We start from the raw sequence: 23,975 nt of genomic DNA on the forward strand, positions 1-23,975 counted from the left end.
CAGGCATGTGAAGCTTTCTTTGGCATCTGCTGCATCCATCGGGGTCCACCAGGCCGGATACAGGCTGGGACATGGCCTCCAGCCCGTCTCTTTGCAACACCTAAGCCAAAGGGGGATTTTAAGAACTGCTAATGAGTGACAGCCATGGGTGACATCTCACAGGACCTGGTTGCCGATGGGTGTTTTGGCAGGACGGTCTCGGACCGGCTGTCTCAGCTCTTGGAAGGTGCTGATGAGCGCAGGGGTCCAAGGGGAGAAGCACTCAAAGAGCCACAGGCCAGCAAGTGGTTTCCTAATATTGTGTGGAGGAGTACAGATAGGTCCCAAAATCTTAGGAAACCGTTTGCTGTAAGAGCCTCCAGCCATTTAAACCCCCAAACCTAGCCAGTTTAGAAAAAAAAATCTAATGCTCCTGGAATGATTCTATCATGTTCACCTTGCATGGGTTACCAGTGTCCCAGGCTGCTTTCCATTACTCCGCAAATTAGCTGCACCTTATCAACGGCATTTTTCACCCGGACAGACTAACGGAGGTCTGTTAGCGCTGGGGTCCGTGCAGCCGCCGCCAGGGTTTCGGGGCCCTGGTGGGTGAAGCCTCGCACGCCGGGGCGCAGCGTCTGCTCTGGCCCCCAACCGCTCCAGCAACCTGCTCCTCATGCCTACGCAAGGAGGAAAGAGTAAGTTGCCCAATTCTGACCTAAACCAGCGGTGTGGAGCGCTGTAGCTCTACCAACGTTGCAGTTTCTAGCAGAGGAAACACCAACGCGCACAAAAAGGCAGAGGGACGCGGCGAGGACGCGCTTCCAGCCAAGGTCGGCCGGGAGCGGATGCACGTTTCCCCCTTCAAGACCCAAATTCCGATTCGGTTCAGCTGCCCGTCGCTCCAGCCGCAGCGGGGGCACCGCGAGCCGCCCCCGACAGCCACGCGAGGCGTCCTGGCCCCAGCGGCGTTGCCGGAGGCGCCGTGCCACTCGCCCCAGCTCCGCGTGGGCTTTCGCCGTGCATGCGCCGGGCAAAACAGTCCAGGCAGGATAGTGGAGGGAGGCAGAATGGGGCCCAGGAAGAGGATTTGGTGGAGAATTAAGCATTAAGTCAAACAAAACTTTCCACCTCCGTGTGTTTGAGGCGAGGTGTAGGTCAAAAACAGAGCCCAGGAATTTCTTCCAGTGGATTTAGAAAAACCTGAGCTACGTGGGACGAAGTGCAGGACGACGAGGGATGCCCGTTCCCAGGGGAGAGAAGCCAGCGCATGTACCGGCTCCTCATGCAACAAAATACGGCTGATGAACTGATGTAGTTTTTCTGACATTGTCTGCCCAAGTTAGGCAGCTGGGAATAACCAAGAGAAATGACCTGTGCAAAAAAAAAAAAACCCTCAGGAAACACCAAATAAAGTCTTAGGGTTCGTTTCTGTCTCAACACACAACTCTGACTTCAAACACGGGAACGTGTTTTGAATTATACCTCAACACTCATCTGGTGGGACAAACTCACCGTTCCAGGGAGATAACACTCTAGAAAGTGTATAATATAAAGAAATAAGAAAAAGACATGCAAAATAGCATTTAAATCCCTTGCGCTCTAGAGAAGAGGGGAGGATGGGACCCTTGGGACAGGACATTACATATCCCTTAGAGGGAACCTCTGGATGTTTTTCTGGTTGAAGAAAGAGAGCCCAGCAGTTTCAGGCCCACGATTTACAGAGCAATACGCTAGCAGAGTCTGCGGAGGTTTACGGTGAAAGGAGGAGAAGTGCAAGGCTCACGACAGTAGAGTTCGAAAACTGCGGCCAAATCAAATGCATTGAGCTTCAGCAGCTGTGCCAGTTAAATCTCATTCAATTTGCTGAACAAGAACATTAACATTAATCACTTCAGCAAATTTCTCTGGAATATTTTGCATCGCTAAGTCGTTAAGTGATTTTTGGGCTTGTTGATGGCACAGCGTAACATTACATAATGCGGCACCGTTCGTCACGGAGCAACCAGAGGATGCTCCGGGAGCCCCTGTGTGCGTCGCCGGCAGCGGCTCTGCAGCAGTCCCGTACGCTGGCTTTTTACAGAAGTGTCCAACAGACTTTTTTTTTTTTTTTAATTGCAATTATTCCTTGTTGTCATGCAGTAGCTGAAGTACAAGCCGCCAGCCCAGGGAGACGCGGTTTTGCCTCCCGAATCCGCCCCAGCCTCATCCCACCGCTACAGTCGGGGGCACGGCTATGCGAGGCAAACCTCTTTGGCCGTGTTTATGATTCATTCGGGGCTACAATTAGCTATATCTTTTATCAGACGTTCGCAATTTCCCTGGCTGAGCTCGCTTTCCGCCCTACCTTAGATTCAGCTCGCTGATGACTCACGCGGCATCGCTCGGCTGCAGAAAAGCCGTATTTCAGCCGGGGTTGCTCGGGAAGGAGCTGCCCTGCAATGCAGAGGCGAGCGGGTTTGCTCGGCTCAGCAGAGCGAGCGCTCGCCCTGCAGGCTGGGGCCGTGCGGGTACGCGAGAGACCGTGGGAGAAAACATAGCGGGGACACAGTAAGCATCTTCCAGCAGAGAAAAGCGTCGGAAAATATCAGTACTGTTCCCCGGACCAGCCCTCCACCAGCTGGGTGCGAGAGGCAGGGCGAGCGGCAAGGACTGGGGGCCCCGATCCGCGGCACGGGGATGCTCAGGGACCGGAGCCGCCCCCCGGGTGCATTTCCCTGCGCTTGCTGCCTTTTCTCACCGCGAAAGCACAAAAAAGCCTTCTGAGGTGGATGAGACAAGGCGGGAGCCACCGCTGCGTGGGACTTGTCCTGCCAAGGGTGGCATCTAGGGCATGGCACATCCCAGAAGCTCAGTTGGTAGGGTGCAAAAAGAAATAACAATTCTAAAAATTCTTGCAGCAAAACTGAGGTAGTGAGGTTTCTTCCTCTATTGCAAAGGATTTCCTTCAGCTACAGCTTCATAGGTTTTCAGATATATCGGTTTAAACCTGAATAAAAAGGGGCCGTGTGGGAAGGATAAATTTGAAATGAAATAAGGAATATTTGCAAAGTCACCCAGCTCCACGGAGCAACCCACGGCATAACGTTGCCAGTGTTCATCAGGCAAGGAAATGCCAGGATGCCACGTGGTAGCTAAATCGGGCGCCATACGTCGCTACGAGCAGACAAGGCCCGAGGCGCGTTCCTGGAACGCAAGGGAGAGCAGCGCAAAGCGCCATAAGCATGGGATGAAACAAGCCTGACGACCTCCTAACTGTGTTCATCTTTCCAATGATGGAAGCGATGAGTTTCTTTATGCTGTTATTAGGAAATATTGTGCCTACAGGCATAAACTCTCCTTTTTCACGTTGGCCCCATCTTCTGCTGATGTCCCAACCCAAGGTTGTCCCACATCCAGCGCTGGCGGGTGCAAGTGGAGCAGGGACACTCTGCGCCCAGCGCCCTCGTGGCAGCTTGGAGGCGGCCGGGCAGAGCTGAGCCGGGGGTCCCAGGGGTGCCCTAAGCCTGACACCAAGTATATATATATCATATAGACACAGTATCAACACCCAGCTCGCTTCAACGCCTCCAGGAGAGGCTCGGCTCGGGGCAAGCGGAGGTGTCCCACTTCAAAGGGGACGTGGTCAGACTGGGGTTGGTGCTTGCCGTGATCAAAGAAGAAAAATCCCATAGGGAGTGTCAAGAATGTCGACATCAGAAGCTGAAGAAATCAAAACGGACCCAGGAGAATTTCATTAGTCCAATTTTTATTCAAATTAAAGTCCTGGAAACTACAGTGTGATTTTTCTGTTATAATACTAACTATGCCAGTGAAGACAGTTCCTTGAGTTGTTTGTCGCAATGGACAATACAGCTGTCAAGAGAATTACTTTGCAACGTCCTTGGTCCTTCATGCTCATGCAAAAAAAAAATAATAATAATCAAAAAATGGGCTTGAAGAGTCAACCAAATCATTATGTTATGCTGTCAGCTATCATATCAAACAAAGTCTGTTTTATGAAAACAAAGAATTTTGCATCCAGGTAAATTGTTTCACAATCTTCCAATATTCTTAAAGGATTTCTTTATACATAAAATATACAAATTAAAATTCTCAGTATTTATTTATTGTCACCGTAGAGGAAAATAATTTATTAATCTCATGAATAAAGACAAGGGCAGAGGAAAAAAAAAGTGAATTCATTCATTTCCAGACTATAATGTCTAACATACTCCCAAACACTAGCTTTGAGCAACCGAGTATTTTTATGTGAATATGATTTATGGCACGGTGTTAAGCCAAGGGGGCAGCTGTCCTGTCGCTACATTTTATTAGCAATGAATCCCAAATGTTAAGAACAAGATGCATTTATCTGTTGAACCATCACGTTAGTTTGATGAATAGGCACCACACATCGCTGGATATTAAGGATTTGGGTCTCCAAACACCGCAAACGAGAACAGCATCAAGCTTTTCATGGTGTTGTCATGCAAATGCTGCCAAGTGTATTTATGGTAATTACAGTGCTCTACACAGCTAGACAGAAAAAGTATTTGGATAAACTCAATGAACAGAAAATTGGTTTTAATCACTCCCAATTTATCTATTAGGCGCAAATGGGAGAGATGGACTTGATTCAAACTTGTTCTAACAACACGTTGCCCGATGCAAATATATCCCGCTGTGCATTTGCTCCCCTACGGTGCAAACCCGGCGGTGTGCAAGCACAACTGGGCTGGGCCAAGCCTTAAGAGTCAAGAAAGACCACCGCGAGGAACTAGCCCCAACGTTTTTAAAGCTTTTACAAAACCTCCTGCGGTACTTTGATTATTTTTGGCGATTTGGGGGTTTTGTACAGGTGCGTTGTATCACGTGCGCCACCTCTCCCGTCTTCGAGCGGCGCTGCGCTCACGCGGGAGAGCCGCAAAGGAACAGCAGAGGAAAATTAGATCCGAGTTTTTCAATTACTTTAAAATAACTACTAATCCAAGAGTGTATTGGTGACTGAGGTAATGGATTTTAATCTATTTCATAATGTTGAGCCCACCGCTGTCCCTTCTATAATATGTTAGGATCAACACAAGAGCTATCCCAGACCTTAGTTACAATATTTAATTTCTTGTGCAGAAAACATACAAACTTACACCTACATCACGGCCAGCAAGAACTGCACTGGAGTGTAAGAATTAAATCCAGAATTTAACATAAGTGTCATTGACAACAATAAAAAGCAATCCAAAAAAATTCTTTAAAATTGTCTTATAAAAATATTTACAGTAAAATTGGTTAGCGCTAACACTACGTTTTCAGTCCTAGAAAAAGGCAGTCTCAAAAGGATCTGGCTCAGGTGCTCAGAAACAGTAACAGAAACATGAAACCACACGCCAAAGACAGACAAATCCGAAAAGCCGTTCGAGGGGGGGGGAATACAGCTGGTTTGTCATGTGTTTCAGTTGTTCATATTGCATAGCTGGAAAACGAGGTCACTTGACTTGCATAACACTGCAACATCAGAGCAGGAAGGAAAGAAACGCGGAGAAGAAGCGGCCGCAGCCAGGAACACGGTCCGCGAGCCCCGGCGGGCGACGAGAGCCCTGGCCCTGTCCAGCGAGCCCACAGGTCTAGGCTGGCGGTGTGCATAAATGCCATTTTACAATAGCAGAAAATCACCAAAAACCTGTTTTCCTTAAAAGCAAGGAAGGTTTACAGAGAGATGTGTACTCCTGTTAGAAAAGCAGATATAGAGGGGGGAAAAAAATCAACCAGCTTTCCAGCATATCCACCCTTCATGTCATCTGACAAATCCTGCAACCTTCCAGCTTGCGTCTCTACAGCACTAACTACTAGTTTTTCTCTCTGACCCACAGAAGCTATTAGTCTCTCACCAATATTTGCCTTTGCTCCAGTGATGCTCCCTGCTAAGGCAGGGCAGCTTAGTTGGCGACTGTTCCCAACTCTTATTTAGCTTTACGTTGCCTGAGTGTATACCTGACCTGATGAGGGCCACATGTGCCAAAGGCTTGTCCACCTTGGCCAGTTGTCATCTCAGGCTGATGAGAGATGCTAACTCTGTCCCAAACCTCAGCCTATCCCATTTTATCCTGTATCCCCGAGGACTGCAGGAGAAGGGAAACATCTGCCAACCAGCTTCTGGGACACTGAATTTGTGTATCCGTCCGAACCAAGGCATCATCTGGCTTTTTTGTCACCATGAAGATTCACCTTTGGACTCGGATCGGCAGCCAGATTTAGTCAGTGGACACCTTCCTACCACCTTCATTACCTTTTATAATAAAAAAGTCCATCATAAAAGAGCAGCAAATATTACTCCTATTTTGGTATGGTTCAGTGGAGACTGTAAAACCCAAAGCAAGACGCTTAGAGGGAATTACAGAAACGACTTTTTTTTTTTTTTCTCCAAGACCTCTCACCTGTCGTACAACGGAAGGGCAGATATCAAGAACAGTCCTGCCATTTCTTCAGACACTTTGCTTTTGCTTCCGAAAACAAAAGCACCCCAAGAGGAGCGGGCAGTATTTAACGCTCCCCGCGACGGTCAGCCCCCTCCTGGGCAAGGCTAAGCAGCAGGGCGATGCGCTGTGCCCCCCACCACGAACAGGCACCCAGGTTAAAAGGACTGTGCCACCTCAAACACGAAAAATCAACTTATTTACAGAAGTGATCCGCATCCCCTAGGAAAGCGGCACAAGATGATTCAGCCTGAGGTCCCTCCAAAAACAATTTTTAAGTATTTTTCTTTTCTACCATAGAAGGTCATAAATAGTTCTTTTAATAGGAGCTCTGTGGAGATATAAACCAGCAGAACATCAGCGGTAAGTGCTACAGCTTGACAGCGACATACACACACACACACACACACAGTCCTGCAGGCCAGCTGCCCACTACAAAAAGCCTCAGTTGATCTACAGGGGGAGAAAAAAAAGAAAAAAAAAACAGTGAAACAAACTCTCCTTAAAAAGACAATAAAATGCACAAAGTTAAGTGAGCTGAGAAAAAAAAAAAAGAGGAGAGGAAACATCTTTCTTCATCAGTCCCCTTTAGCTGGAGAGTCTTTGGGAGTCTACCCCTGCATATGGAAGCATGCTGTGGCTCACAGGAGTACAGGAGTCACCAAAAAGGTTATTTGGAAGTCAAACGTCCTCCTAAACAGAAAGCTTTAAGGATCTGGGATGTAAGCAAGACAACTGCACCACAGCTGGATTTCATTTGTCCGTTTCATCGTGTTTTGAGTAATCTCATCAATTCTTCATACTGATGGAAGAACACATTCAGTACAGGAAAATTTTCAAAAATTACAACGACACTGATTAGTAAGATCTCCGTACTCTGGAAGCATTAAGACACTGTAGGTATTTTACCTCGGTTATTAATCCCTGCTTGGGTGACCGAGGGCTCTCGCTGTACCGTGTCTACATTAATGGCACCATCAGGTATTTCTTTCGATATCTAAACGCTCTATTATGAAATGGCACTGAAATGCTGGACAGAGCTAGAACTGGGGCTTTCGGCACAGCACGGAAAACGTATGGGTCAGGAATGCTTTCTGTTCGAGCAGTAGCTGTTTGACGGGAGCAATAACCCCCCCGGAGCAGCGGCGTTTGGCGTGGTTGAGGTGCTGAGACTTCGGCCCCAGGAAAGGCACCGCCCCAGCAGGTCCCATCACGTACAGGAAACGGCACTCATGACACAGATAAAAATCACACGATATTTATCTCCCACTGCACGACAAGCGGTCCAGGGGTATGTACAGTAGTCCAGTGGCAAATACAAATGCATGACCGAGACAGCGTCACACAGCCCGAGCACCCTGCTCCAGCCCGTTTCTGCTGACCGCTTCTGCTGTTGGTACTTCCAAGTCTCCACCGTCAGTAGTAAAGTCCACCCTCCAGGCACAACGAGTAAATTCAACCAATAATGTGTATGGAGCATCAGTAGTGAAGAAATCCAAAAGTGTCCATTCTTACTCACATGTCCGAACGTAGCAGTTTTGCTTCACACAAGAAATTCAGTGCCCGCAGCTCAAGCACAGTGTTCATCCCAACTAGCCGTTGAGAGAAACGGTTGATTGCACCACGGAGAACAAGCAACAGCTCGTGCCCAGCATGGATCACGCCCCCAGAGGGACCTGCGCTTTGCCGCACAATCCACCACAGAGCAGATGATGTTTGCAACGTGTCACTTGTCATGCTAAGAGTTTAACAGCAATGAGATGGGTCAAGGCAGAGGTCGGTCACCTTCTCAACACCACCGAGCTGGATCCGCTTGACTTCTGCTCTTCACACCGCCTCGATCGTGTGTCACAATGGTTTGTGAATCACAGCCACACCTGTCGTGAGAACGGACAAACAGACACAAACGCACGGTCAGAGCAGCTCCCGGGTTGTGATGTGGCTAAAAACATACTGCAAAGCCAAAGACTAGCCACAGGCTAGGAGAGACAGCCGTCTTTGCTATTTCTGTGAAGGGTTCCTCTACTGAAAGCCTCATGAAACACGTGAAAATGTAAAATTAAAGCGTCAGGAGGCACAGCCCACAAGTTTATGAGTGATCCCAGACACGGTCGTGGCTGCGGGGCATTTGGCAGGGAGCCGGACAGCCTTGTGCTCTGCCGCCAGCGCTTGCACCCACTATTTACCTGCGTAACTTCTCCCAGTGCTCATGCTGGTTGGTAACAACGTCCACTTGTCCGTGATGGGGTTGTAGTACTCCACAGAGGCCAAGTTACAGGAGCCATCGTCTCCTCCGACCACGTAGAGGAGCCCGTTCACTGCGCACACACCTCCAAAGAAGGGTGCAGATGGTTAGACTCAGGCTAACCTATCCCCCATGACACACTTGCCTGCCACATTCAGACCCGTTGCAGAGAAGCTGATATCACACTTTTTTATCACTTTCTTACAGTACTAATTACTTGCATATTAGTAACATTAAAAAAAAAACCCACACACATAGACAAGAGCAACCAAACAGCACAGAAACGCACGTGGTGGTTACCTGCATTTCTTCTACACATATTCATGTCCGCCACTTGCTTCCAGGTGTTGGTTCCCGGATCGTAGACTTCCACACTCTTCCTCACTAGGGGACCGTCGTGCCCACCGGTAGCGTACAGCAGCCCGCTGAGAACGCCAACGCCTGCGAAACAGCGCGCAGCGTCAGCCGAATGCGGGGGGCAGAGGGCTGCACGCCCCCACGCCTGCGAACCGCCTTCTGCCCGGGCCTGTCCGAGGCCTTTCCAAAACCCGGGCCAGATGCCTCAAGATCACGTGGTGAACCCAGCCGGTTTTGCAGTAAGGACTGGACGAGATCCTACCTGTCAGGGCTGTGCCCTCTCCCGGAGAAACGTTATCTCCACTACGTTCTCCTGCCTTTATTTAATCTCTTTTGGCCAACTTGCCATCTCTTCCCATCGCTCTCCTGACTGCTGCACCCTGCCCCAGCCCGGCTGACCATCTCCTGCCGCAGGGCTCTCTCCTTTTAGCCCGACCCCCTATGACCAGGAGCTATTTTCTGGTTTTCCTGCTGCCTCTGTGCCACATGTTTTCACCCCTCGGGCGCTTCTCTTCTCAAACGCGCTCTGGCCCCAGCTCCTGAGGGCACTTTGGTCCTTCTGCCCCCAGGGTAGAGGCTTCCCGCGGCCATGCCGGCACGAGCCACCTTCCCAGCTGCCCTGGCTCTGCCTCTGCAAAGCCCCACTACCTGCAGAGCCCACAGCTGCAGGCAGAGTTGCTGCTTTAGGGGCTTTTGCCTAATATTAAGTAAATTTACATTAATTAACGTGTTCAACCCATGCAAATTAACACTTCCAGCAACATACCTTCATTAATAGGTTCAAAAGCCTCTATTAAAATTACCAAGCTGGGATGCTGGTAAAACAGAGATGCAGATCTGAATTGCATCACTCTAACCGTGGGCGCTCGCCAGCAGGACGGCCCCCGCGCCCTGAAGACGTCTCACGCTGACAATTTAGGAAAAGGCAGAGCGCCAAAAAGGTGTGCGCAGGGAGGAAAGGGGCCCCGCCAAATTAAAACGGACGGGTTTTTAAGTTGGCCCCTGTGCAAACGTGCCGCCGTGCCAGGCTTGCGGGACGGCAACACGACGCAGGGGGAGGAACGCCGTCCAGGTGCTATAACCGGACCCTGCAACTGATAAATTAAAATTATGGCAGGGACACCGCCGCTCTGGAGGAGGCAGGAACGCTGTGCCAGCCCTATCGCCACCACGTCTCTCTTCTCCAGATTTTGTTAACTTGCTGTGCACAGGGTTTGCCTGTGACCAGGCATCTCTAGCTGTACCAAGAGAGCGTGCGAGAGCCGGAGGGATGTCGTAAGCCTAAAGTAACATCGCACATGGGTCCTCATTGACACACACAGGCAATTAATCTCCATAATCGCCATAATCTCCAATTAATCGCCATAAATATCCACCTTACCGGGCCAAATTCTTCATTTGGCTGAGGTGCTCCAACATGCACCATGCAGGAGGAGCAGAATATGTCCCGGTGCAAGTCCTGGCGTAGCGACTGTAGAAGATGCATCCCAGGTGATTGGGGAATGGGAACTAACTTAACTAGTTTAGGGAAGCCTGTTGTGTCCGAGCCCATCAGCCTGGGCTTTTCGGCACCTTACCATTCGATCATATTCAGCTATTAACAAAAATCTAGTATTTCTTTTCCTAATTCAATCAGTAAGCCAACTGAGCGAGTAGGAGAGCGAAAGAGTCAGAAGCAGACTAAAGCCTCTCCATGTAAAACTGCCTCCCTGTGCAGCAGGACAGACGCATGGCAGCCAGGACAGCCCGCCAGGAGGGGAGAGCGGCTCTTCCCCGCCGATCCACCCGGCAGATCCACCCAATCCACCCGGCAGATCCACCCAATCCACCCGGCAGCGGTGCCGGCTGCGCTTCCCGTTGCGCCCGGGGACTCGGGGACGCCCGTGCTCGCCTCCGCTAGATGTCAGCACCGGGATGCTCTGAGCACCGTTGTCACCGCGCTGGACGATGTACCACGCTGCAGGAGCGCTTCTGACGGCTTGTCACCAGCCAGCGCCCTCCCTGCTGTCCTGCTGTCCGCGGGGGGACAACGTGCCACGCGTTTCGGGGACAGCCAGAGCTTGACGTGCTCGGTCGTCCGTTCGGGAAGAGAAAATTGCAGTGCTACCTGGCAGGCAGCTAAGAGCGTTCGTAACGCGGGACTTGCCGTGTGCGAGCACACTTGCAAAGCAGGGCTCAGAGCAGCGTTTCAGACAAGGAAAATCCACTAAAATCAGTGTCGCTACAGGCACGGACTTTTTTGCCGCGTTTTGACATGTTACTGACAACGAGATACTCATCCTGTTTTCCTACAGTGTTGCGCTGGGATAGCTTTAAGCATCAAGCAGATGTTAAAAAACTCCTTTAACTCAAAACCAACAGTGTGTGATCATATTTGCCTCCCCTGAGGTTAAGAAAAAGATAGTAGGAGCGAGGAAAGAAAGACACTGCGTGGAAAGCAGTCTCACAACGGCCCAGCTCAGAAGGAAATCCCCGCCGCAGCTTAACCTATAGGGTTTTTTCAGCGCGTACGGACAGGCCAACCTCCAGGCTCGCTCAACTTGCGGAGAACCTCCGTTAACAAAAATCCACGCGACAAAAGTACCCCAACGATAGGAGAGAGACGGAGGCACAGCTTGCCTTTCTAGTCCCTGGCTGAGCCTGCAGCTTGCAATCTGGACAGACATCTTTTTGCTTATAAGTGAGATGCATCTGCTAGAGAAGCTACTTAGAAACACTGAACGTTATTTCATTAACCCAGAAATTAATTTCAATTTGGCAGATTTTAATGAAGTCAGGATTGCTGCTGAGAGCTTCCAAGCAATTATGATTTTTTCCCCTCATGGGAGGGTGGGAGGGCAAAAATAACAGGTTTCACTTGCCAGCCCAGCAATGCCAACACACTTTTTTCTTCGCTTTCTACGAAAAGAGGAGCAGCCAGAGACTACCCGCCTTGGGGAACCCGCCTCGGAGGCGATACCTGCGCCGCTGCGCCGCGTGCTCATGTCGGCGACGTAAGTCCACTCGTTTGTGGCCGGGTTGTACTGCTCCACGGTGCTAAGGCACTGACGGGACGCTCCGTCGTAACCCCCCACAGCGTAGAGCTTACCTGGAAGAGACGCATGTTGGCACCAGCATTATCTTCACAACGGATTTACGTTTCCATCACGCCTGGAGGCCCCACGTGAGGACAGATCCCTGCTGTGGGAGGCCCCAGGAGACCTGCTGAAACCTGCTGGGGCGTCTGGGGAAACTCCTACCAGGAGGATCTGAAGTAGCTTCACAGACAAACGGGGCTGTTCTTTTTAAGCAGTTAAGCTGTCAGCTAAGACAAGGACAATCATAACACAGCAGCTTAATTAGGAGCCAAAACCCCAGAGGGTTTTCCCAATGACTCGCTGGCCTGGGATAAGAGATGAAATCGGAGCGCGTTCTGCTGATCTAGCATTTCCTCACGTTCGGGTGCCACACGGCCAGGTGAGCTGTTAAAAGGTTGATACTGTACATTAGTTACAATATCACATAAGCAATAAATATGCCATAACCTCCTATATTAATATAATACCTGCCTGCAAACCTAGGCCCAGTTTTAAAGAATCTGGGCCACATCAAAATGAACCAATGCTGCAAATGCAGCATTCAAGTTCACTTGCACCGAGTGATCGCAGCACAGAAGCTGTCATGGGAGACTCTCACAGCGTGGTATATCTACCTCAACTGAATGAAAGTTGGACAACACCCACCTACTGAGACCAGAAGAGTATGATCAGACGTCATGAGTCTACACCACACATTAAACAATTAAGGCTGATGTTCCACCACAACCACCGTTCACAGACTTGACCAATATTCTCTTCTTATCACCCTGTATTATCCATGTATCAGCTCTCTCTTGCATTTAGACTATAAGCTCTCAGGGCAGAGAGAGTTTTTGTGGTCCTTTTCTAGAGCTCCTAGCACAAAGGCGTTCTGGTTCAAGACCAGGCTCCCTAGACACTACAAAAAATAAGCATTACAATAAAGTTCAAACACACACATAGGAAAATTCTACCGCAACGTTTTGTACAAAACCCATGAACACGACTAATGTTCTGTGGGAACAGAGCCTGGCCACAAACACGCTACACGATTCTTCATCACATGATACTCTCAACAGCAGCTTCCACCTACAGTCTTGCACTTCTCCATCCTCCTGTTTCCGTGTTATTTCCAAAGACTCCAGGAACAGGCCTGCTCTTCTCTTCCGCAGAGCGTGTCCCCACGCAGTGGTCCTGTCCCTGAATCCCCTTCTCCCGCACGCTTCTCCGCTTGCTGCCCTCCCTAGAGGCCCCACTGCTGACCAACACAGGGAGGTTTGCAGGGACGAGGTCTGCAATTCTGCTCCTTCTCTCCTAAAGAAGCAATGAGATCACCGAGAGAGCACGTTTGGCAGCAGCTTTGTTAATGGGACTTGTTCAGTCGCTGCTGCCGGAGTTACGTGTGGGCGTTCAGCAGACGCCACCTCCTTGGAGGTGCATTGCGAGGAGCATGCCACAGGTGCCCATGCTACCTGTCGTTCAGAGAACTGCACAACCACCCCCAGAACTGGTCATCTTCACCTCGTTTCCTCCGGAAAGCACTCGTGTGCCAGCTCTCCCCTCGCAGTTCGCACTGGCATTTCAAGCTATCTGCAACTGGGGATAACCCTTCCAAACATGAATATTATGAAGTTACCCATACAAGGCCCAGGGAACACACTTGGCTCTTTATTGGTCCTGTTGCATGCTTGAAAGTACAATTTTGGGGGGACAGGGGGGTTGCATTTCTGTATAGGCATGGGCAATTTCATTCACATTTTCCTATCTCTATAAACATTTCAAACACTTATTTCTGCTGCTGCCTCAATCCGCCTGGTGCAGCTCAATGAACCAAAGCTGGAGTGCCAAAGAAAGCAAGACAAGGTGAAGTTCCCTGGCCTGCGCCAATTACTAGATATTTTCAATACCTGCAGACATCAGATCAGCCTTCTTCATAGTTAATCCACAGTGTTCATCTGACTACAGGCTGCAGCTTGTTCCCTACACCAATGTGATCAGACTCCAACAGGTGAAACATTCATTTGCTCTTTCAAACAAAGCTAAGGAAAAGGATTTTGTACGCCTCCAGCAGGAAAGCTGCTCACAGAAATGCCTCTCATAGATATGTATTTAATTTTTTTTTTTTTAGCATTCAAGTGATGGAGCCACTTTAGCAAATCCCAATGACCATCAATAGCCCAGCATTTCACAAGCACATGCATGGGCCGATTATAAAGGAGATGCTTCTTGAACAAATGTGCAAATTTAGCAGAACGACCAATATTTATTCCAAGTTCCTCTCTCACATAAACACCTTGCATGTACTTCTCATTCACACAGGCTAAAACAAGCCACCTCAAAGTGGAGTTTATAACAAGGATTGTGCCATCGACTGCTACCCACTCTACTAATGGGAAATTGCTATGCTATGCTAAAAATGAGGCCAAATAAAATTCTTCCATTTGCTTCAGGAATGAATTTGCAATAGGGAAAAAAAAGGTTCCTGATTAAACTGATCATTCTCCTAGATCTAGATCTCCTATATCCTCTCCCAGTGTCTGCTGATGGCAACAACATACACTGCATAACACTGTTTTCTTTCACTGGCCAGAGATATCTCAGACTTCAGCACTATGAGCAGCCCAGGAAGAATAAGGATGCAAAGAAACCTGCAACATTTAGTGGCATTCAGGAGACACGAGCAGGTCCAGAATGGGTCTGAGGCTCTGTGGGAGTCATGCGCACACTTTTTCACCAAGATAAAGAGGAGAATGGAAAAAGCCACAGCCATTAAGCCATACAAAATAAATCTTTATCAACTGAAGATAGTCTAGAGAACAGTTCCTGCCGTTCCTTCCTATTGCACTTAAACATTTAGGCTTTTGCTTGGATCAGTAACATTTGCTAGATGGAAATGACTGCCGATTTTCTTACCCTCCACAACTCCAACTCCAACACTGCTTCTTCTTGTGTTCATGGGAGCCACAAAAAACCACTCATTGGTTTTATAGCTATAGGCCTCAACTGATGCCAGACCTAGTTAAAAAGGGGATACACAGGTTTTCTAATTAAAAAAAAAGAGAAGAGAAAAAGATTGGTGTTGCACTTTCATTTGTCTTCCACCTCCTCCCAAGCCCGTAATTCCCCCCACATTCCTGCACCGCAGTTATCTGCTCCCTTCCCTTTCAGCCCAGCCTGCCAGCACCACTGCTTCGGCAGTGGGAAAACCGCTACCGTGCCCCCCTGTCCTGGGACTGTTGCCCAACTGATGTGCTGGGAACAAGGTGGAACAGAGTCTAGGCTCCAAGCTCAAGTGTCCACGTCTGTCTGAGCATTACGGAGTGCCCACGTAAAGGTTTAAAAACTAACCCGGGCACCCTTGTATTCTACCGATCAGCAGCTGAAATAGTGAGTTCTGGCCTTAGCCGCGTGGCAAAGCTGCACAGCAGAGGTGTGAATCTAACCACGCAGTTATACCACCACGACTCCCAGACATATCCCACAAGATGCCTTGTTTGCACTTGATTCATGATGCCATGCAAGAAATTCAACTAAAACCAGGAAAATGCTCTTTTTAGACCAGAATACGCATATTCTTATGTAGAACAAGACTGAAAGAACTGTATCACTAAAATAAAAAAAACGAATAGGGTGATGCACTCTGCAATTACTGATGGGTCAGAATGCACACGTGGTTAGTTATAGCACACAATAAATTCAACCTTTGGCTCATTCGCTACAAAAATCATAGCTGAAGGGAGCTGGAACCTCACTAATGGCACTTTAGCAAAGCTCTGCAATCTTTGCAGCAGGCTCTGAAAAACTTTCTTTGCAGTAAGGGTCTGCCCGGTTTTCGTTCAGTCACCTACCAGTGCTGCCATCAAATCCACCCACTGCATACAGGAGATCATTGAGCACAGCGGCGCCCAAAGTGCTGCGTCTTTCCTGCATGCTGGCGATTGACGTCCACTGGTCCTTCACACCGTCGTACACATCCACCGTGCGCACCCTCAAAGATCCGTTAAAGCCCCCGACGGCATAAACATTGCCAGCCATGAATACCACACCTGATCAAAGAGGAGAAAGATTTTAAGGAGGTTTTACAAACAGTTTGGAAAACTACAAACCGAATGGTCGCTTGGAAAACAAGTATCATCAGCTGCCTCTCAGTGTGTGCAAGACAGAAGGGAAGAGCAGAATGCGTGCAAGCCTTGAGCATTTTCTGCAGGTTATGTGCATCAGAGCCAGGTACAATAAAACATACATACCATATGGAAGGCAAAATGCACTTCACACAAATATACATCAAAACAGACTGATTTCAGACCAGAGTAAATAAATTTCTGAGTCACAGAGAAGACAACAAATGGGGATCCACATTCCCGTCCATCTCAGATGTCTCTGGAGGAACAACCCCAATCTTACAAATCTGTTCTCCATCAGCCCTCAGTACCAAGAGGTACTGATTCAGCTCATTTGATTTTCACTAGGAAAGTAGCAAGGACAATTGGATTCCTGTGGGCTGCTGGGCCAAGTCATGGGACAAGGAGGGGAAATCACTGATGGAGGAGCAGCCAGAGGAGAGCTAATGAGGTGGGGACCGTGGTTATGGAAGGCGAACAGGCATGCAGCAAGCTCCTTTCGAGAGCAGGGCATCCACCTGAACCTGAAGGATACATGCTTATCGGGGAAGAGAAAGAAGGAATGGCAAAAAGAAAGAGCCGCTTGAGGCCAGGGGCAAGGAGAAAGGCCGAAGGAATGACTGAGGACCTTCTGTCCAGCCCTTAAGAGCTATGCTGGGAAAATGAAGAAGGTTGCAGCAAGTGATCCCATTACCTGCTCTGCATCTCCGGGAGGGAAGCTCAGCAACCTGATCCCATCGCTCCTCCTCAAAATCATAGCACTCCACACTGCGGATGGCTTTGGGCGCTTGCCCGCCCACCACAATCATCACCTGGAGAGGAAAGACAAGAGCTGGAGAACCTCCACCCCAGCCAGAGCAGCTGCATCCTGCAAAGGATCCATCAGCACAACCCGGCCAAGAGTGGCAGCCAACAGCACCGCCAACAGAATTCAGCCCTAGAGATCATACCCTTTGGATGCTGAAGGCCTACCAAGAATCTCTGCAGAGACAGTTATTTCAGACAAATCTATTACGGGGGGGGGTTGGGGAAGAGGAAGATGACCCTGCACACACAGTTATTGCCATTTAAATCATGCTAAATATGGCCGCCCCCATTAACCCTTCCTCACCTCTTCTGATGTGGGCAACCTACCCTATTTCCCTGCAAAAAACAGAATTACTTTGTAGCATGACACACAGAAGACTCATTGCAGAGGTATTTTTAAGTGAAGAAGATCCCAACGTATTTTCCATAGCCAGCCCACTGTTTAGTCATTATCTCCATGGTTGTGCTAAAAATAATCGATGCTGCTTAGTAAATAAGACCTGACAGCTGTATTGCCACCTGCAGTGAAGACAGCACTCAGGGAAATCGCCGGGACTATTAGAGATCCAGGGGTGCTGGGCCGTGGGTGGACTGCAGAAGGAAGCAATCTGTCAGCTTCATTAAGACCCCTGGCTAAAACACGTACTGATGCAAATCCAGTAATTTAGCCCTAAATTCCTTGCAGATAGGGAAGATCTAAGTGAAGCTGATCAACAGCGAAACTCATGAGTGTGAGAAGTGCTCTGCTGGTCAGACTTGAGGTGTAGCTAGCCCCAGGCCCTACTCCCAGCAACAGCAGGCAGTGGGTGCTCGTGGAGCAGTGAGCAGAACTGGACCGTGTGCACCCTGGTCCTTCCCACTCTGCCACCAGGAGACCAATTTTCCTTCCCCATGGACTTGCCAACTCCCACCCTCTCGTCACACACGTGCTGCCCAGGGGATGGGGTCTGCAGGAAGCCAGCAGCTTTCCAGATGACAGCTCAGCTCTTGAGGGCTGTCCATAGCTGCTGGGCTCCAGCTGACCACTATGAACCACGTGTGCACAGGCAGAGTCCAAACCACTTGAGATGCCTTCGCTGAGAAGCAGCTCGGTTTGTACTTGCTTCTGAGCACGTTTGCTTTTATCCGCCACAGCTACCAAGAGGAAGGACTCGTTCCCCTTACCATAGCACAGCAAATCAGCCAGAGCAAACACTATCCGATTTTTACAAGGCCAAGGAGCTGGTAGAAGGTAACTGGCTTCAAACACAGTCAAAGAGTAGTTGGGAAACTCTGGCTTTAGTCTCTGCAAGGCGGCTGTGCGTAGCTGAGAGGATAAAATCGTCACTTGAGGTCGCAGAGGTAACGAGTTCAATTCCCATCACGGTTGCTTTAGAAGTATGAAAATGGTGGAAGACTGAACACTGATAGAAATGTCTGATCCACAAAGATGAAAACGAGACATTAGAAAGCAAACCGAATCTAAACCAACAGCCTGACTACTATTTGCGTAACAGTCCCCCATGGAAAGCTGCAGAGCTTCACATGACTAAAGAATTAAGACATTTCACAGCAGAATATAATCCTGCATCAGCAGGACCAGCAGACAAGATGAAAGTTTCTGAGTAACTGGATCACTGGAAGATCATCATCTCCCTTTTCTTTACAATTAAAAAGAAGGGAGGACAGACCTGCAGAAGATCTGTTTTTGTACTTGCAGGTCATGGTATAGCAGATGTTGAGAACCTCTAAACTAGCTGACTCACCGTTCATTTTCATCCTTAACTTATACAGTCCTTAAATAAGGGTCAAGCCAGCCCATCGTGATATCCCAAAAGCTACGTTCAACCAATTTCGGTAAAGTGCCAGCAGGTGGAAGGCACACAATGCACAGAAACACTCTGCAGAGCCGGAATTTCACAACAGCCAGAGTGCAATATCTAAACACCTCAATATTCCCTCACAGCACAGATATCATTTGCAGTCTCACCAAAATAAGCTCCCTATGATTTACAGTATGATTTGTACTTAAAAAAAAAATACCCTGTGGTTTTGACATCTTACAATCTCTGAAATGCTTATTAATAACTTCAGTGACAGTTTGAGAGACGTGCCAACCGCCTTTCTCTTATGCACAGGGAAATATTTGCTGTTGTCATTTTCTCACTCGCTAATAAAGTAGAGGCCAGAGCATCACATGCCTCCAGGATAAATGCAGGGAATAACAAGGTTTATTTATTCAGTAGCTGCTTAATCTATTGAAACTTGCTTCAGACTTCCCGTTCACATGCCCGGCGTACGGCTGTTTCCTGCTTTCCTGGCTTCTGATTACGTCAACGAAACAACGAGGAAGAAACCTACTGCACCCTTCTTCAGCAGGGCGCTACGTACAGCGTCGGCAGAAACCTCGGCCAGTCCCCTGAGCACCACCAACACCCGCCTTCAGCCCTTCCCACTCCACAGAAGTCACAGCTCCAGGAGCTACGACTCCTCACGAAACCACTCGGGACTGACAACATGTTCTGAGAGTAGAGGCTTGTGCTTAGGAACGGAAACACTGCATCTTCTAAGGGTTTATCCAGGTCTATCCACCTTAGCTATGTACCCTTGATGGGCAGAGGCAATACCAGAGGAGGGAGTAGAACGCTTCAAAGGATGATCATGAATCATCTTACCCAGAGGGGCTGTTTCTGCACAAACCCCAGCAGATACCAGCACGCTTGGTTTTCTGTTCTTTCACAGAACAGTTGGTTCCCCGGCGTGAACTCCCAATGTCTTAACTGACTGCATTCAAATCTAACGCCTCGACTGACTTTGCTTGCATCTGCAGTTCTGCTAGTGCTGACGATAAGGCTTCACGTACACCACTGCTCTCCAAATATCACCAGCTTTAAGGAGATGGTATGGCACATTCTCCACGCAATTCCGCTCCTCTACGCGGCTCACACAACACAGAGGATCAAGGACCGGTCACAACATATAGGAAATATAGCATGCACACCGCTGCGGGACTCCCTCCAACGGGCTCCGAGCCATTGAAATGCAAATGAACTAGGAGTTAGTGGGAGGCAATGTGGCAGGCAACACAAGCTCCTTTCAAAGGCAGAAAATGCCACCAGAAATATTGTGTCAGATGATACAAAGGTACCTTTTCCCTCCTCTTTTCGGAGGGGGACTGGGCTTACCTTTGGCAGGCTAACTGGAGTCCTCGGCTTGGTTCTAGGATTCTTTATCAATTGCCTTTGATCCAGCGGAAGCAAATGATATTTCATGGCCTCGATAAGGAAGTCTTTACACGTGTTGTTATTCTTGATTAAAGCTTCTTCTTCAACTGTCTGAGAACACGCACACACATGAAAGATCACTTAAACTGAAGTACTTGATGATGCTGTTCACACAGAGTTTTGTAGAAAGCATACAGAAATTGGAATTGCTCTCCCAAAGTACCAATATAAAATAAACATAAAATACATTTAAAAAAACATATAAAATAAACGTAATTCCAGCTCTTTCCAAAGATACGCATGCATTAACATCCAAGCCCACTTTTCTCTGGGATAACTAAAGAGTAGCAGCACTCCCTCCATTCTGCTGCCCTCTGTCCGACAATTAGCAGCTGTCTAAAACCTTAAGAGCAAATATCTCAACAGAGGAGAATTCACCAGGATGAAATCTGGGAACAAAATAAGCAATTCGCTTTACTTGAGTCAGAATTTTTGAGGACAGGTGATTTTTTTTTTTTATTAAATCAGAAGACACAGTTGAGGGGAAAAAAAGATATCATGGGTTCATCTTGTGTATATCAATTCTATTTCAATTGTAGCAGTATTTTAGACATGTGATAAAAAACATGGTAGTCAAACAGTAGGCAAACCCCTTCTTTGGGGGGTTCTCGGCTCAGTATCAAGGGCTGGGTGCCAGGAATTATCTCGTCAAGAACAACTTCTAAGTGAGACGAAGCCAGAGAGCAGCTCACCTGCTGGTCTCTGCAGAGCCTGCTCCGGTGCAGAACATTTCTTATGCCAAAATTAACACACATGACAGGTTTTCCCAATCTAAATTTACCTGTGCAGTAGCAAAATAACTGCACAACCCTGCAACAGCACCACCTGGGTATTTTCTCATGAAAAATACCGAGATATTTACTTCTAAATGCTTTCACCAAGGTTGGCAGGAACTCTCCAGGGTGGTTTCTCGGTATCGCTCTGCTCTCCAGGCTGCCCGGCAGAACATGGTTAACATTTTGCGCAAGGGCTCCCACCCCACACACTGATTTTAGAAACCACCCAGTTTTTCCCTTTAGTCCTCTATTTACAGACTCAGCGACATGCCAAATTACCCGTCTCGGAAGCAAACAGCCAAGCCATAGATTAAGGCACTACTGTCAGCTTAAGTGCAAGTATTAATTACTTATTTTCCGACTAACCTGTACAAGATAATCTCTGGGCAAAAGGGGCAGGCGAACATGCTCCATCAGTTTAGCCATGTGCTCTAAGCGAGATTCCTTCTCATAATTTATCCAAGAAATAACAGCTTCAAAGACCTACACAGATAAAGTACAATTAATGCAGAAAAGAGAAGAGGCTGGCGCAGTTGCCTCCCCAAAAATCAGAGGCATCGTGATTTGCGATATCTACGGAGGAAGATGCAAGATCTCTATCAAACAGATGAAAAACTCATGACGGTATGCGCAGAGCGCGAGCGACCCGGCAGCGAGGAGTTCAGCTTACCATGCATATTAATAAGCAACTTCACATCTAGATGAGCTGTTCCACTCTCAAAGCTAAGCCTGGGTGCAGGACAACCATATACCGCTGCTATATTAGTAGTGGAAAGCAGCCAGGAAACTTCATTAGCCTTCTGACACTCGCACCGGACATTATTCATGAAACGAGCCACGGCGATTACTGCCGAAGGGCTCCGCTCCCACGTTAAGCCGCTACGGTCGCGATCGTGTTTCACCACTTCGGCAAAACCGCAAAAGCTTCGGGACGAGTTGACCACGGGCGCAGCGAAACCCCTGCGGCAGGTTTCGGGTGCCGCCGGTCCCCGCGCGGCGCTCCCGTCGCACGGCTAACGCCGCCGGGGACGCTTCCCGCCGGAGACGGGGGCGCGCGGGACCGCTGGCCCGCCCCAAGCCTCCGGCTTCGTTTCCAGATCCAGCCGGCTCAGATAAGCATCCGGCTGCAACTCAGAGGCAAAGGGTGCACCAAGAGGTCCGTGCAGCGGCGGCTGTGCAGGGAACGCCGCCTGCTCCCTCCCTCCCTCCTCGAAGGGACGTGCGTGCTCCGCTGCGCCACGGCCCCCGCCGGACGGGCTAAGGTCGCCCCTGCCACCGCAAAGGGCTTCCTCGAAGGACACCGGCCCGGCCAGGCTGGCGTGCTCCACAGGACCACGCAGGCGGACGCTGCTCCTCGCAGGGCTGAACGGGCTGGGAAATCCAGCAGCTGGATTTCCCCATGGATTAAAATCAAGCTCTGGCACCGAAACTCGCATCTACGGGCAAAATCATCGCGGGGGATCTTCCTGCCGGCGGGGCCCCGGAGGACGTGGGCATGCCCCTCGCGCTCGCTCCCCGGGAAGGACCGGCGTCCCCGCGGCCGTGCCCTCCGTTTCAACTCCCCTCGGGGGTCACCGAATGGTCAGGCCAATTTGCAAAGAGTTTTCTTTTTTATTATTATTCCCCTCCCCATCCCTTCCCGTCACTCCCCAAGAAACCGTTTTGTTCCACCCACGGTCGGCTGATCCGTAAGAATTGACTGGAGCCGAGGGCACCATCTCTTGGTCCCAAACCGTCCAAGGCGAACGTGTTTGCAGGAGGTGCTGACACTTGCTTCCTCGCACAAAGGAGAGGCAGAGTGGAAAGGGGATTCCTCCTTTTGGCTGAACTATACGCTTAAAAAAACCCTGAGCGAGCAGTAAAGCAAGGGCCTCATTTCCTACGCCAGCAAATGCTCCTGCTGAACTGCTTGGAATTCAGGAAGCAGCAACGAGGATTTAAGGAGAGCAACAGGGAGCCGCGTAATCGAATCAGAGCAAGCATGGAGGAAAATAACTACTGCAAAACCTTTCAGTATTTTCAAATGAAAAAAATATATATACTATTTCGCTTTGGCCACAAAGCTTTAAAAATAAAAAAAAATGGTCGTTCTGAGATTTTTAATTGCAAATGAGCACAGAAGGGGAAAAAAAGCAATGTTTAGCCAATAATACATGCTTTTCATCCATCTTTTTGGCACTAATGCTGAGCTACAGAGCAGGTCACTGGACTGGGATAGATTCAGCTATAGATCAAGATGACAGAGAACAAGTCTTAAAGGAAGGTGAAGCAGCAAGTGTGTACGAGGAATAAACCGCTCGCGGTTCCCGGCCCGGCTGCCCCTGCGGACAGGGTTTTCCAGCCGCGCAGCACCGCGGGCCGGGGCGAGACGAAAGCCAGCAGCTCCGTACACGGCTCTGTTCAGTGCCGGACCCCTGCCTGGCCGCGGGAGCAGCGTTCCCACTCCACGGAATAGAAGGATAAAGCATAAGAAAGGATGCGGGCTGCCCCAAAAGCCAGGAATAAACCCTTTCGGCACACTGCACGGAGCCAAACCAGAGGTTTTCCCAGTCTCTCGGGCCAAAAGCCCTGTAGTTAGACACCCCAGGTTGACAGGAGCCGTTTCTCGAGGGCTGCAAGCCGCATCATTCCATCATTATAGGAATAAACACGCTTCTTTAAAGCGTTTCCTTGCATGCTTATGCTTCCATAATTCAAGAGCCAACGAGGTCAGGCAGACAGCGTTGATAAAACCGCCTCCAAAGTACTCAGCTACAGCGAAAGGAGCAGGCAGGGACCAAAATAAACATTTCGGTCCTGGCCTGAAAGGGCCTCTGTAAACGCAGAGCCCGGCAAGAGCGAGGGAGGCGAGGGAGCGCAAGGAAGGTGTTCCCCGAACGAAGGGGGCAAACCTTTACGGTTGGCACCGCCTCACAATTA

The 23,975-nt window shown here is 49.1% G+C and overlaps 1 protein-coding gene across 2 annotated transcripts in view; it reads right to left on the bottom strand.

Moving 5' to 3' along the window:
• Nucleotides 1–3,710: 3,710 nt before the first annotated feature.
• KLHL3 (kelch like family member 3) overlaps nucleotides 3,711–23,975 on the bottom strand; it is a 50,665-nt gene continuing 30,400 nt past the window's right edge. For both annotated transcript variants that reach the window (XM_067304544.1, XM_067304545.1), the window contains 9 exons: nucleotides 21,423–21,539; nucleotides 20,182–20,331; nucleotides 16,905–17,022; nucleotides 15,938–16,135; nucleotides 15,003–15,104; nucleotides 11,993–12,121; nucleotides 8,977–9,117; nucleotides 8,618–8,761; nucleotides 3,711–8,308 (listed from right to left, as the gene is read on the bottom strand). In XM_067304544.1, coding sequence (XP_067160645.1) covers nucleotides 8,280–8,308; nucleotides 8,618–8,761; nucleotides 8,977–9,117; nucleotides 11,993–12,121; nucleotides 15,003–15,104; nucleotides 15,938–16,135; nucleotides 16,905–17,022; nucleotides 20,182–20,331; nucleotides 21,423–21,539 — 1,128 coding nt within the window. In that variant the 3' untranslated portion in view covers nucleotides 3,711–8,279. The remainder of the gene's footprint in view (nucleotides 8,309–8,617; nucleotides 8,762–8,976; nucleotides 9,118–11,992; nucleotides 12,122–15,002; nucleotides 15,105–15,937; nucleotides 16,136–16,904; nucleotides 17,023–20,181; nucleotides 20,332–21,422; nucleotides 21,540–23,975) is intronic.

This window comes from Apteryx mantelli, chromosome 14 (genome assembly GCF_036417845.1).
Source record: "Apteryx mantelli isolate bAptMan1 chromosome 14, bAptMan1.hap1, whole genome shotgun sequence".
Taxonomy (NCBI): Eukaryota; Metazoa; Chordata; class Aves; order Apterygiformes; family Apterygidae; genus Apteryx; species Apteryx mantelli.